Source organism: Sciurus vulgaris (assembly GCF_902686455.1).
Source record: "Sciurus vulgaris genome assembly, chromosome: 6".
Lineage (NCBI taxonomy): Eukaryota > Metazoa > Chordata > Mammalia > Rodentia > Sciuridae > Sciurus > Sciurus vulgaris.
Window position 1 is genome coordinate 97422616 of NC_136466.1, and position 15694 is coordinate 97438309.

General features: G+C 34.5%; 1 protein-coding gene across 12 annotated transcripts in view; it reads left to right on the forward strand.

Moving 5' to 3' along the window:
• MEF2C (myocyte enhancer factor 2C) overlaps positions 1–15694 on the forward strand; it is a 162198-nt gene that overhangs the window by 68120 nt on the left and 78384 nt on the right. For 8 of the 12 annotated variants that reach the window (XM_079144418.1, XM_079144416.1, XM_079144422.1 and 5 more), the window contains one exon: positions 3912–4107. In XM_079144418.1, coding sequence (XP_079000544.1) covers positions 4054–4107 — 54 coding nt within the window. In that variant the 5' untranslated portion in view covers positions 3912–4053. Of the gene's footprint in view, positions 1–627; positions 776–3911; positions 4108–15694 lie in introns of those variants that run through there. The other 4 variants (XM_079144419.1, XM_079144417.1, XM_079144421.1 and 1 more) reach the window with 3 other exon arrangements.

Sequence of the window (15694 nt, forward strand, 5' to 3'; positions counted from 1 at the left end):
TTATAATTTATATTTTTTGGTTCTTTGTTTGTATAGAATTCTTCATTTGCCTTGAGGGAAAAATTTAGATTATATGGCTATATTAACTGTATTGGATAATTTTTGTAAGGAATAGGTGGTGATTGAGATCTATCTGCTGCTTCATCAAAGTCAGTGTGAGTTTTTCTTCTTTTTATTTCTTGAAGTAATTATAACAAAACACAAACCTAGAGCCGAAATAGTATTTTTCCCAGGTGTTTTAAAGATAGAAATTAGAAATCATGTCCCAGGTCTGGATTTCCCTCAGTGTCCCTTATCTGAACCTCACCAAGGCCTGTGTGTGGGGTGCTGCACAGCACACTCAGACGGTTCTGCTCAGAGAAGGAAGTGGAGAGTTTTGGTTCCCATTTTACACTTCTGGAACAGTTTAGGGAAGGAAGCACCTTTACACCTTTTATTGTTCGTGGTTGCTGACATCATATCCTTCCCTGACCAGTCTGTGCGTGTTTCCTGCCATTCTGTCAAGATTCTTCTGTGTTACTGGGAGGGATTTGTAGGAGGGAGGGAGGGAGAGAGGAAGAGGGCAAGAAAGAGTGAGGGAGGGAAGGGGGAGGGGTGGAGTGTGTCACTGGGGGGAACTTATTTGTAAATGAGAGAGCCAGTGGGAGAATGGTCTTTAGCATCTGTCCTGAAGAAATTCTTCTCTACTCGGGTCTCATACACTTTGCCTTCATCTGTCTGCTTATGCCAAACTCAAAGTGAACAGAAGCCTGCCACAATGAAGTTCCCCTTTTTAGTAAGCAGTCTGATTTTATTTTTCTTTTACTTCTGTTGACAGAAAGGGGTGGAGGGGATGCAGAAGACTATAACTCCATAGAGTGTAACTACAGTAGAGCATTTTTTCCTTTCTTTTTAAAAAATTACTGATTGTTGATATGTAACTTTGTAATTTCCAAGAATGGTTCTTTCATGTGGAAAAAAATAGTGGCAAGACTCCTGGAATTATTTTGAGCATATGTTTGTATATAATGAAAGTTCTCAGCATAACTTGAAATTCTACTACAGGTAGTTTAGCTATTGTATTCTTTTTTTTTTTTTTTAACATATGTGCAAAACAGTTTAACAGATTGCTAAAGTTATACAATCTCTTCCTATGCCTCTTTAGGCCTCCTACAAATTACTACTTGAAACTGACCTTACAGTATAGTTTTTGCTCAAAACTCGGGTTAGAGAAGTAGTTATGCTAAGAAAACCATGTGTGAGCTGTTGTTGACTTTCCTAAATCTTTGCATTTTTATTGACATCCTTGAAATATGGTGGCCACAATTAAATGCTCCAAGTTACATGTTTCATGACATATTTTCCTTTACAGTTACTCAGTGGTATCAGCACCATGAGTTACTCTTGCACTCTTGCATGGACTTTATATCAGTTTTGCATTTTATGAATGTTCAGAAAGCAATTCTTCAAGAAATATTTTTTTAAACAGAAAACAAAAAAGTTTACTTCTACTGAAATTTAAACTTGTGTCTCTCTCTATTATCTTGCATATTTCAAAAAGGAAAATATATTCAGTTTTTATCAACCATTTTATATGTATGCATACATATGCACACACACATATACACATACTATACATTCACACATACATTTCTTCTGGCAAAATATTTTCCATCATATTTCAAAAACATTTTTTTAAGTCTGCTTTTTCCGAAAAGCATCTCATTTCAAAGTTGTGAAACTCAGGTGGTGATGCAGAGCGACCCTTCTGAGCTGGTTCATCAGACACTGACTCTGTCTTTCTGAGGAGACTTTTTTCTCCAGGATGTCTGTCTACTTTTGGGTTATTTATGTTTTGAAATCAGGGTCTGTAGACCTTCGCATCCCCTCTGCCTTGTCACCACGCTCTAATCTGTTCACCCTGACCTTCCACCTTAAAGTGAATAAGCGCTTAGGCAGGCAAAGTTCTGTAAGCCGATAGTGCCACCCGCCTCAGCTAAATGAAAGGAAGGGAAATGGTCCCATGTGCATTTACCATGGATTTGTGGATTGGTTTTTCTGAAATAGAGAGAGTCTATTTGTCTCTTTGGGGTCTGGTACGTGTGTGGGAAATATCATTCTAATGTACTTCTTGCTTCTAAGGTAAGACTACAGAAAACACAGGGAAGTTACCCAGTTGAGTGATATTTAAGACTGATTCTAAAAATAGATGGATGGTGTTTGGCAACATGGACTACATGATGCAATTGTGCCTTGTGGATTTTTTTATGTTTTAATGTGATTTTAATATAAGTTATATGGCAAATGTTTTCTCATGTATGTTTGTCAAATGTGTGTTATTTATGGAACTTTTTAAAACTTTTGAACTATTTCCAGCACTTAAAAATGCAGCTGGAGTAGTAGTTATTGATAAGCACCGTGGCCAGGATATAACTGAGCATGTATATTCTGAGAGGCAGAACCGACCTGCAGGTTAGTAGAAAGGCATTAAGCAGAAGAGAATGGATAGTCTTAGTATTTAAGCAGTGCTTAATCCACCAGAACTAATTATATCATAATAGCTTTTGCAATTAGATAATCACCGAAACTTACACTTAAAAAAATGTATTCAAGGTGACAAAAATTTAGAAATTAAATTTAAAAATATCAAAAGGCAGCTGATGATCAGACAGAGTATTTAACAGCCTTCCTGTTCCAAGAACCTTGAACTGGAGCCAAATAATCTATTAAATAGCCGGGACATTGGCTTAGCGTTACATAATACATGTGGGAATTTATCAAGTCCGTTGTCAGACACCAACTAAAATAAACAGGGAAATTCTGAGCAGTGTGTAAAGTAGTGTATTCATTGACATAAAACAAGATGAAATAATTGAAGCTCTTGCTTGCAAAGAAGAAACCATTGTGGAATGCTTTCTTGTTAACTTCCACATTTCATAGCAACTCATGCTCTTTATGTTCAAATATTTTCAGATATAATTTAAAACTTAGTAAAAATATATTTTAGGTATTCTGTGTTCCTTGAGTTTATCTCATGCAATTGATGATCAGTACTTTGATTTTAATTCATGACCTAGAGCTCTCTAGTATATAATATCAAGCTTTTTTAATTTTGTATCTTACTCCCCAAAGAGATATGATGCCTTATTTAAATGTTTAAATTTAAATGGATTATTATAAAAATATAGTTTTAAATGGAACAATTAATTTAACTTTTTTTGCACCATTTCTTTTCATCATCTTTTTGTGATTCTTGTGTTCAACATACAGTCTAAGGACTTTGAAAAGGGAAAAAGATCTCACTACTGACAGATGCTTATAATGTAAAATGAAATATACCACATTACTTTAACAGTGTTCTCAGAGCAGGGATTTTTTTTTTTAATATGATTAAAGGATTTAGATTTAAATTAGTTGACATTTACATATATCAAATAGCACTTTCATAATCGTCCATCCTATTTGCATAACTAGGGACGTTATCACCTCTGCTGTCAAAACATGAGATTGTTTTCCCTTCAGAAATGAATTAGCTGCCCTACTTAGCATACACAGGTATATAAAGGTTCATTAACTCGCTGATTTAGGTAATTTTTCATAATAGGAGGGTGAAAATTGTCACCTAATTTTATTAAAAAATACTAAGAAACTCTTTACTAAAAAATACATTTCAAGTGTTGGATGTTAAAGCATAGTTTTCATCTTTTAAATGAAATGTCTTGTTAAATTACTTATGAGGTTATTTTAATTACAAAAGCAAACGATTCCTACTTGATATGCTCCTGCATATGATATACTATATACTTTTAATAAATATTTGGTTTTTTGTTTTACTCTCCTATAGTTTATTTCCTGGATGAAATTAGAGTATGATCATTCTTATGAAACTAACTTGCAGTTAAAGTGTTATTTAATTTTTCTTTTTTGTTCAGCAGGAACGAATGCAGGAATTTGGGAACTGAGCTGTGCAAGTGCTGAAGAAGGAGATTTGTTTGAAGGAAACAGGAAAGAGAAAGAAAAGGAAGGAAAAAATACATAATTTCAGGGACGAGAGAGAGAAGAAAAACGGGGACTATGGGGAGAAAAAAGATTCAGATTACGAGGATTATGGATGAACGTAACAGACAGGTGAGTGGGGTAAATTTTTCTTTGTATCTTTATTTACATAGAGTATTTGGTACATTTTCCCCAGATACGTTAAGGGTACTGAAAACTTTTCGAACTGGTAAACACCAGTAAGATAAGTTTGGGGAGTTAAATGTGGTCAGTTTAAGTGCTCAAAGTCTTTTCCATGAAAATGGGGAAAGGAAATCACCTTAACTGTTAGAAATATAGTTTAAACATTCATGATTTTTCACTTGTTACTTCAACATGAATTTTAAATGGGAGCTGTTCTTGTATGACATGAATAGCTTAATAATTAGGAGTTAATAAGCATAGCATTGCTACATTGCACGCATCATCAAACAAAGATATTCTTATATTCATGGGAACTAGGCCTTTTGTGGTCATCCATTTAAAGGTTTGTATTATAGGCTAAATATCCTGTCTAAAAATGAGTTTCATTCTTTTCACTATGAAAGAGACTTTGAAATATATTCCAAACATTTTAAGATTATACTGACAACAACAACAAAACACCCACACAAGATATTAGTAACATACAACATATAGGCAAGAACTTTCAGTTAATTCATACTATTCTCTTCGAACCTTGCATTTTATAAATATGGAGACAGATGGTGTTATATTTTTTCTAAAACTTCAAAGATAATGTCTGTATGATACAATTAATCAGTTCTGAAGACTTTACACATCCAAATGTTCTAGTTGACATTAAAGACTAGAGTGGCTGTGGTCTGACTCATGTGTCTTCACACTTGAGAAGAATAGATTTAGCTGAGCTGTGTAAGGGCAGCTGGGTGGTTTGTACACATACTAATGTTAAATGTCAAGTAATGATCCTTGGGAGAAACTACAGTGTTGCTGGACCCCAACTTTTTGCATGTGAATCATGGAACCTTTAGAACAGGCATTCCTTAGCTATGGGAGAGAACAGCGTTGTGCCTACTGCCTGTTTACCCTGAAGAAAGCCAAAGAGAGCATTGGGATCACCCTCTGCGATTCCTCCAAATAAAGACCCTCATCTCTGATAAGTGTCCCTTTTTTATCTTCCTAGACTTGCAAGGGAGACTATAATAGATTAATTTTTTTCAAAACTTGAGATTGTTATATATATAAATTATAATGAATAGAAATTGTTATTTATGCCATCAAAGCCACTAGACCATTAAGAACTAAGGAGCTTTTTAGGTTTTCAAGTTTGTACGCCTTTAAATGACTTTAAATTTTGAGGTACACAGACTGACCATTGAACTAAAGGATGAATGATGCAAACATTTAAGATTAATTTCTTCTGTGTTTTTATACACATTGTTTATTACTACAGGTCAAGATAAATAGCAATAATGGTATTAAGCCATTTAATTTTTAAATGAGTAAATAACCTGAAATGAAGACTTAAATATCAAATTTCATGTACCTTTGACTGTTTAGACTTTGTTACTTGTACTAGAATGTGTTTTGGTTGCAGTCAAAAATCACATTAGCTTTGTATTAATAGCACCAAGTAATTGTATTAATAGCACCAAGTAATTTTGGTGTCCATGAGATTCATTGTATCTTTCTTTCACTTAACAAACAGAATAAAATTAACAAACGTAGAATAAAAATTTTGCCAGTTTAATTCATGAGCTTTCATTATACTTTATTTAAAAAAAATCATAAAACTCACGTAGGGAGCTGGAGTTGGAGCTCATTGGGACAGCACTTGCCTAGCATGTGTTAGGCACTGGGTTCAATCCTCAGCACCACATAAAATAAATAAATAAAATAAATAAAGGTATTGTGTCCACCTACAATTAAATTTTAAAAAGGCCTGCAGAAGCATTAAAAAAAAAAAAAGACTCAATAGGGTTACAAGAAATTTAACACTGTACTTTTGAGCTAATAAGTGAACTTTGAAAATTGAAATATGGTTGGGTTTGCCCTTACTGTCACCTATGTTAAAAGTCCTAGTAATTTTAGGAAAAGAAAAATTATTTAAATTTAGTTTAGTTTAACTTTTTCTCTGATCATAAAGATGGATGGATTCCTTGATCTTATTCTGTAAATTTAGGGTCTGTTTATTCTTTTCTCCAGTCAGTAAGTATAATAGGCTGTTTAACTCAGTGCTCTTAAATGGGAGTAGTAAAAGTGAAAATCATTGTGATTTAATATGTATTTTAGTGATTGTTTTAGATGGCTATTGACCATTTCAAACAGCTTTCTTCCACACTCATGTTTGTCTTGCTTACCTCTCACCTCCTCTGAGTGGTCTCAAGAGCCTGAAGTATGTAGGTGGCTTCTAATAGATAATCAAAACCAGCAGATGTGTGGAAGCACCCCTACCCTGGGCCTCCTTTAAATGTGTGTTCACATATTGAGAAGACATATGCTAGCTGTTTTGCCCTTCTGCAGCTGCCCCACCATACACTGTCTAGTAGGACTTCACAGTGGCTCACTGTTTCCTAAATGTTTGTAAGGACTGCTCTTCCATTGCACTTGTTCGTTTTTACACACAACAGGGTATGTTTTTACCAAAAAAAGAAAGAATGACTTCAAGGGTACAATGAAATATACTCTGGGATAAATTGTGTATCATTAAGGAATAAATCTGTTGTAAAACAACCTGGCTGTTTAAACTAAATTTTGCCTTTGTTAATGGAAGTATAGAACAGCTAAAATTGAGAAACTGTGGTTGTATACATAAAATAATTTAGGGGAGGATAAAAATTAACAGTTTTTTATTTGACATTTTCTGGAGTTTTAAATTTATAAAAATGACTTACTTTTTGGTCTAGACAAGGTGGATTTCTTAAAAGACAGTATGTAAATATAAGTGAAATCATGAATTGCCAGTTCATTTTATAGGTATGTTCAGACAACTTGATAAAAGTAGTTAATGATTATGTTCCAAAAATTTGTTTGTTATGCCATTTAATCCCTAGTTATCCCATTTTATAGTTGAATACATTTATTCATTGTATCAACAAATATTAGTAGACAATAGTTTGCCCAAAACCAGACTTCAGTGACAGATAAGAATCTCATCCAGATTATTATCTATACAAAATCAGCAAAGTTGTCTGCAAAGGACCAGATAGCACATATTTTTGACCTGTGTTTCAACTACTCCACTTTCCCTGGTAGCTTGGATACGGCCATACACAATATATAAATGAATGAGTGTGTCTGTATTAAAGCTTTACTGACAAAAATTGAGGTGGGCTTGTGTAGGTCAGAGGGCCATAGTTCGTGGGAGTCAGGAACTATGGAAGTATAAGATGAAAATTTCATTCATGTACTAGGAAGGAAAATATGAAAGCACTATGAAATGCCAAGGAAGTATGGTATTTACCATGGAGGGTTACAGAATGGCCTCTTTAAGGAAGTGCTAAGAGATGGGAGCTAAAAGATTAGTCAGGCGGGTGACAACATTCTGGAGGAAATGGAATTTGCCAAGCTTCTCAAGATAGGAAAGAGCTCGGCTGTGGAGTCAAAGAAGGCCACTGGGACTTGAGCCCAGTGTATAACTTTAGGAAGTTGAGAGGAAAGACTGGATGCTGAGCAGGGCCCAGATCATGCAAAGCTTTGAATATCCTCTTAAATTCTGATTAAGATTATATAGTTAATACCGGAGAGTGGCCAGAATTTGAGCCCAGATCTCTCATAGTCAAAAGAAAAAAGAAAGCCTGTGTTTCTCAAGGATGTCTTGATGCGTCTAGCCATGTCATTATTTCCCCTATTATGTCATACTGCAGCCAGTAAAATATAATTGCTAAGAACATGGTTTTTAGAGATAATACAAACCTAGTTCTACTTTCAGTTGCTGCATCATTCACTAGCAGGTTACTCTGAGCTCCTCAGTAGAATGAGCATTAAAAAAATAAAAGCTACCTCATTACATCACTTTTCGTTTATCACTGAAATGAGGTGATAAACGGAAAGCACCTAGCACTTAAGCGCTCCCTAAGTTTATCTATTAAGACACATACTCTGAACCATTAGCTCTTACAGTTAATGTGATTTCTATCAAAACAACTCCTGTGCTGTGTAGCATACTGAAGAATGCTACCTGCATCTTCCTTTCAAGAGCGCTTTACCTTAAAAGGGCATTAGGAAGGTGGAAGGAAAAATGGAACAGAGGAAAGCAGCAACAGGAAGGTGCCTTCAGAAGCTAACAAGGGGCTGAGAGTCACACCCCAGCAAGAACCAGTTCATGCAGAGAGGATGGTGTGTGAACTGGAAAGCAAGATCACTTAGGACTTGGAAGAGCTGTGTTTACGAGGATAGAGAGTAGCTTCCTAAATTCTGTGCCCATGGAACTTGACTTTCAAATGTGTTTTTGACCAGATTGTTTTTACCTACTCATCCCTGTTTTTATTACTTCTAACATATAACTTTTGCTAACAGCATAATTTCAATTTCTCCAACTACATTTTTCTTTTTACTTTCAAAGCATCTGCATGAATTAGGCCATCGTATACTCTTAACCTCTTTCATATGATACCAATTTTTAACTATTGATGCCTGAAACAGATTTTGAAATGAATTTTGTCCTTACATGACTCTTTTCACAAACAGAATATATTTAGAAGCCTGTTGTATCTGTTATATTAGGAGGAAAGATATATAAAAATTAGGCATACTTAGCCAAAACTACATACTGTGCTCTGGAGAAAACTCATATGTTTGTATTCAATTTTTTTTAGCTTTCCTACTTGAAAGGGACAGGAGAGGCAAACCCAAATTTATTTGCGCTACTTGTTATAAAAAAGACACTTAAATATTTAAGCAACTGTAATGGGAACATATTTGCAAATAACACAGGGCCTAAAATAGTAAGTTAAGGAAAAAAATATATTCAAGTGCCTTAAGTTTTCTTTTTTCCATCAGATCTGGCACACTAATAGCTTTTGCCAGCAAACAAAATTTCATGTAATTATCAGTGCAATAACTGGAGCACAAATTAAAGACAATTAGCTACAGTCTCCTGTTAATAGAACAGAAGAATCCCCTTATGACTAAAAAGAATTCAGAGTTCATAGCTGTTAAATTTTCTAACATTTCCTCTTCTCATGTTTCTATCTGTTTCTTTCTGTGACTCATACATTATATGCAATGAGCTAGAGAAAAAAAAAAGCTGGAAAAATGTGCTCAGTGTAGATGCAGCCTCTGACGGTTTCCACATACTGACATTTTTCAGCTAAATCTGGTGTATTCTACACTAAACTGAAAACTAAAAAAGGATGGATTGATTCCCTCAAATGACTTTTTGAAAAGAAATTTTTTTTTACTTCCTACTTTCTCCTGTTTTCCATTGTTTTTAGCCTTTAGAATTTTAGCTAGAATTTCAAAGATATTTTTTAATGTAACTTCCCTTCAAAATGATATCCAGAACATCAGTTAATTAAAGGGTTAATTACAATGCTAAATTTGGGAATTTCATCCTAAAAACCTTATGTAAAATTTGTTGAAATTGAGACAGATGCACTCTTTAAATGTGGACAACTGGTTAATTGAGAAATATGAATTAATTGTTTTGAGAAAATTACTGTACAGAGCTCTGGAGAATAGAGCTAGGCAGTCACACCGATCAGATGCTCTTCCTTTGCCTGAAGGAACAGAACTTCCAGCTTCATCAGTTTTACTTTTAAATAGTATAGCAGAGTTATCCTCGTTAGTCGAAGAATAGTTGGAAACTTTTTCAGCTCTAGTGAAAAGCTCAATCAATGCAAAAGTGTTCATTGATTTCTAAACCCCAAATAAACCTTAAAATACCTTATAGTGATGATGATATGCCTTTTTTTCTTAATATCATTTCTTAATAGCTGACTGCCTACTCTATACTTGGATTAAAAATTAAACTAAACTCATTTATAAGTAAAATTAGGATGTATCATAGTAATGTATTAAGATGTGGTACATCTCAGAATTGAATTATAGAGTATATTGATGCATACTGGGGATACCTACTTAAAGATTTTCCATGAATATTAGTTAAACCATTCTTTCATTAATCTTCAAATCACCAAAATCTTTATTCAGTGTAGGAATTACTGGTGATTAAAAAGATTGAAAAAGAAAACCAGAAGGAAAAAAATGACATAAATTGTACTTTTAAGGATTTTCAAATTACAAACAAAAAAAGCAGTAGCCAGAGTGCTCACATGTGTGTTTGACAGGACATTACACCATTTACTTCTGTTTCTTCCCAGCAATTTGAAATAATTCCTAGCAATTTAAAATTATTCCTAGCAACTCTGAAAACAATTCACTAATGATCTCCCCACTGTGTGGCTGAATCATAGCAATAGTGTATGACACACACTGTCTGTATTCTCTACAGTGTATGACATTTGTGTGTGTGTGGGGGGTTATTCTTTTGAGATAGGATCTTGCTAAGTTGCTGAGGCTAGCCTCATAATTGCAATCCTCTTGCCTCAGCCTCCAGAGTCTCTAGGATTACAGATATGTGCCACCATGTTTAGCTGGTGTGTGACATTTTATATTTATATCAGTTATATCTATTCCACTGTTGCCAGAAAGATATTATCCCAACTGCTGTCAAACCCATTCATTAGATTTCCTTTGGTAAGAAGTCCAGGAAAAGCCAAAATTTTCACAAGGGAAAGAAGTGTCTCCTTTAGAACTCTGTCACTTTATGTAAAAAATATATTTTGAAATGGAGGGTTTTAGGATGTTTTATTGTTTCGGTTTTAATTTCTGTATCTCAAAGAATTTCTATTCAAAATTGTAATTTAAAGTATTCTGTTGCTTTTATTTATTGTACCTCATGCATTTTGCGTAAGAAGTTGACATCGACAGCCCTTTCATCTGTGGATGCATGTATACACAGTTCTGCTTGCTACAAGTCATCTTTTGCTTTGCAAATGTATAAACTATATATGACACTATATTACTGAGAAACCAGCACTAAAAATATTAACATTATGAATAAACCACATAAGCCAAGAGGTTTCTTTCAAACTGTAGATTAAAAGACATGTTGCTAATAGTTTCAAAAGGCGTGTCTTTTGCAGTCAAAATTCCCCTTAAACGTTATAATTTACCCATTTAAAATGCGGCACCTTCAAAAATTAATAGGGAGAAAGTATTTTTAAAGTTTATATCTCATTGTCCTCTTAGTGAAGTCAATTTGGGAACTTATTTTTTTCCAAGAATAATGGCTATGGCAAAGAAAAAATTAAATAACATAATTAAATAACATAAATTAAAATTCCATAATCTGCAGTGTGCATTTGTGTTTCTCTTGAAATATGTTGAACCATTAATAGGAATAAGAGAACCAATTTAAATGTTTAGAAATTTGACTTTTAATTTTAAATTGGAACAGTTTAGCTTAAGAAATCACTAACATTTAAATAACATTTCAACAAATGTAACTGTTTGGAAACTACAAGCTAGACAGCCTCCTGCCTTCTGTCTTGCAAGGATTGATTTGGAAGGCCCTGAGGGAGAAAATATTGGAGTTAGGAGGTAAAACTGAAGCCATTGTGGAAAGGAAGAAGTTACACTCTTCCTGTTATGACAGGAAAACATAGACAAATGTGCTTCCTGAGCTTTTGCTCAGCAGGGAATGAAGCATTCTTTGACCTTTACCTTAGGTACATTTTGGCTTTGTTGAACTAGTAAACATGTTTTTGCCCCAAAATATTAATCTGGCTTATTTGATTCATCTCAGTTTCAAATTATATATTTTATGTAGATGAGGTAGAGAAACAGAGGTATTTATTTTATGAAGGCTTCTACAGATTGGATTTAGAATGTAAATCAGCCCTTTAACAAACCAAGCAGATCTGAACAGCACATATACAAAATTAAAAGCATATTGCATTATAGTCTTCTCTTTTAAAAGCCAAAACACTTCTAGGCTTAAAAATAGGCCACAATAAAATCTTTTAGATCCTGGCAAATTTCATAATTTTAAATCAACTTTCCCTTTCCTCATGGAGACAAATGTGTCAGAATGTTGAAGCCCAGACTCTGTGAGCTAACAAACACTCAAGTTCATGAATATGCACTCAATTATTTGGGAACAAATTGACTATTATTTTCCCTCACAATACAGTGCACAAGATGTATAATTTTTTTTTAAGATGTATAATTTTATCTTGGGATTTGGGATATCATCTTAGGGTGAGGAGTTAGTAGAATTGTAAATTTTATACTCTAAAGTCCTTATTTTAATCCTTTTATCTAGTTCAGAATTTTAGGAACTACTGCTAGAAAATCCTTTGGAAGTTCTCCTACGTTTCAGCGAAACACTCAGTTTGCTTGAGGCTAGCGAGGACAATGGTCCTCTTTGCAGCAGAACACACTGCTGTCTCATCCTTGCAAGTTGTGCTGGAGGGTTACAAGCACATGGTAGCAGTCTGCTTAAAAGAGTCCCTCACTGCTCTTTAAAGAGCCTTTCATTTAGGATGGCAGGCCCCGTCATTGTATAAAGGAGTGCTTGTCTAGAACACAAGTCTGCAGTTGCATTGCTTCCTCCCACCGAGAGTAATCATCAAGCCTAAAGCTCGCAAGCCTTTCTAATGACAGACTGAATTAAACAAAATAAAACTAAAGAGAAATACTTCAGAACAGTTGTACCATTACTTACTGTCAGGAACAAGGGAGGGGGAAACGGAGCATTTAGGAGGGCATTTCCCTTTTTTTCAATTAAAGATTGTCATTGCAGACTCTTGACTCCATCCCTAACCCTTTAAACACATAGGGAGACCTAGTGGCTTTTGGATTACAGAGTACATTGTCTCTATGAACTGTCCATCTTCCTACTCATTAGTCATTCAGCTTCCTTAATTGGGAAGAAACAGAGATAATCTAGGTGGGGGGATGAGGAAGATGAAATCTAAAATACTTTCATAGAATGAAAGTTAAAGTAATCATGATTTGACTTGAAGAAAAAAATGTCTAATCTAAAAATGTTGAAAATAGAATTCAATGGATATATTAGTTCTAAATGCATTATAAGACAAAGAAATTACTATTACTTCATGAGTGAAAGAAATGGGCAGGGCTGGAGGCATAGCTTATAGGCAGAGCACTTGCTTCACGTGTTCGAAAACCTGGGTTTAATTCCCAATTAAAGAAAGGAGGGGACAGGGTTAAAAAAGTCCACTTAATGAGTACTTTGTGGTTTGACTAATATTAGGCCAAAAGCATTATGATTGGTAGAAAGAAATATTTGAGACCATAGATAAAGTTAATGTTGTTTCTGAAGTCCTTTAAGGTTAGTCTTCAATTATTCTTATAGATGTGAGTGACTGCTATTTCCAAAGGTCTTTCTCCTTCATTGGTTCATAGCTCTTTCCTGTATGGTACAAGAACTCCTGCTGTTAACATGGAAGAAAGCTCTTCTGAGGTGACCTTTTGAATAAGACCAGGACTAGGAGGGTGGATGGAGAGAACAAGAGTATAGAATGGAGATAGATTATGAAATACCCTTTCCATTACATAGTAGTTAGACTAACTCACCCACCCAACATGAAATGACATAAAACTTGTCCTCTGTTTTCAGAACTTATTATTTACATTGTGTGTAAATTAGAGGTTCATCTTTTTTATTCTTGCTATAAGCAAACCATGTTTGCTACCAACCAAAACATTTCCCATTTTGTGAAATTTAAACATCCATAAATACAGAAATAGTATGTATCCACTGTTGGAGCACATGGTCCTCACTGGCTTTAGTGAGAATGACCTTAATATCTGCAAGCAGCCTAGACTGCAGAGCCCCACAAAAGTAGCTTTGGTTTATAGTTGGGACCCAGAAACCAACTTGTTCTCAGTTTTGTATTATTTTTTACTTCAATCTAGAAAGCTATCTTTACATTAATTAATATTATGTACTACTCTGTGGGTACTCATCAGAATTTCTGGTGGTTGTTAATATAATATCACATAAGATAGTATCTATACCCCATTTGATTACCACTAGACAGGTCTATGTTGTGCTAAGCTTCAGCCCATGAGATGTACAGTTAACTAAAAGAGGGAAGAAACACTAAGTAGAGAAGGATGACTTTTGTGTGAAAAAGATTCTATTTCTAGTCCATCCAGGAACTAGTTATGTGGCCTTGGATAAGGCAATTCACCCCTTATTCATCTGAGAAATGGGAATGATAAACTGTGCCATAAAATGCCTTCAAGGAGATACTGTCAAAAGTAGCAAGATAGCTTATTATAAAAAGTCTTTGAACTTCTTTCAAAACTTTGCCAAAGTCAACACTAAAAGCAGAATTAGAAGACATATGATACATTCCAATTTCATCAACAAACTCAGACACAAATTTTGTCTCAGTTGTTTTTCTCCTGCTCAGTTTCACCAAATGTTTGTTTTTACTTTAAGTTAAAATAACAGAAAAGTAAAACAACTATGAGAAATTTTCCCATCTTGGTGGCAGACTTCCTGTTAACATAGTCTAAACATCAGTAAGAATTTTCATTCACCTATTTATTTTTGATTGCAAAAAATGCATAATTCCTCCATTCATCTATCCACTCCTTCATTCAACAACTATTTAGCCACGTATTGTTCTTGAACTTGAATTACAAAGATGAACAGAAGGTGATCCAGGCTTTTAAGGAAAGCCCAGGATCCAGTTGAAGGAGACAGTCTAATGTAGACATAAGTAAATAAAAAAGTTGACAGGTCCTAAAAGAGCAGCCTTTTGCAGGATGAAACAAGAGGTAATTGAACCTGGCACATCAGAAAAAAAGATACTGGGTGCCTTGTGTAGTGTTTCACAGTCAGCAAGTCACTTACACTTATATTATGTCTTTTGGAGAACTCCATAAGATGCCTATTATTTCCTCTATTTTACAAATGGGCATTACAAGTGGGCAGATAGGTTCAGAAATATTAAGCAATTTACCCAAGTGCATACAGCTCAAAAGTGGCATGACCCAGACATGATTTTCAATCTCTGTGGTTTTGCTTGTATACCACATTGATGATAATGATGTACAATAATGATACACTTCTTCTTTAAACATATTTTAAGGATAAGAATGTAGCTCAATGGTAGAGGACTTGCCTAGTATGTGAGAAGTCCTGGGTTTGATCCCCAGCACTGAAAAAAAAAAAAAAAAGTGATAATGTGTATTTCCTTCTTTGTCAATCTGGACAGTTATTTTTCTGTGTGTTTTCAGCATATCAGGTATTAGATTGTCTACTTAAATTCTTTACAGTCTTTTGCTTCTCCTCTAACTACAAAAAAAAAAGACTTCATTTTATTTTTGGTATATGAAAACTTTAAGTGATAATTATAATGTATTGATGAGATAGAATAGACAAAACATAAGACATTCTTTTCATATCACTAACATTTCTAACATGAAACCACAGCAGGGAATGCTTGTTTTGAACCATATACCAGCTGCTGTAATCCTCTCTTCTCTCTCAAAGTCTGCACTACATAGAAATAAAATCTAAATATCTAAAAACTAGAATAAGTGTTCTAGTCCAGTTTCTTTCTTAACTCAGAAACACCTTCTATGTAGACCTTGATATCCCCTCAACTCGAGCATGTTCAGGAAGGAGCTTGGTGAGACCAGGCCCACTAGGTCCACTCCAGTCCCCTCTTGG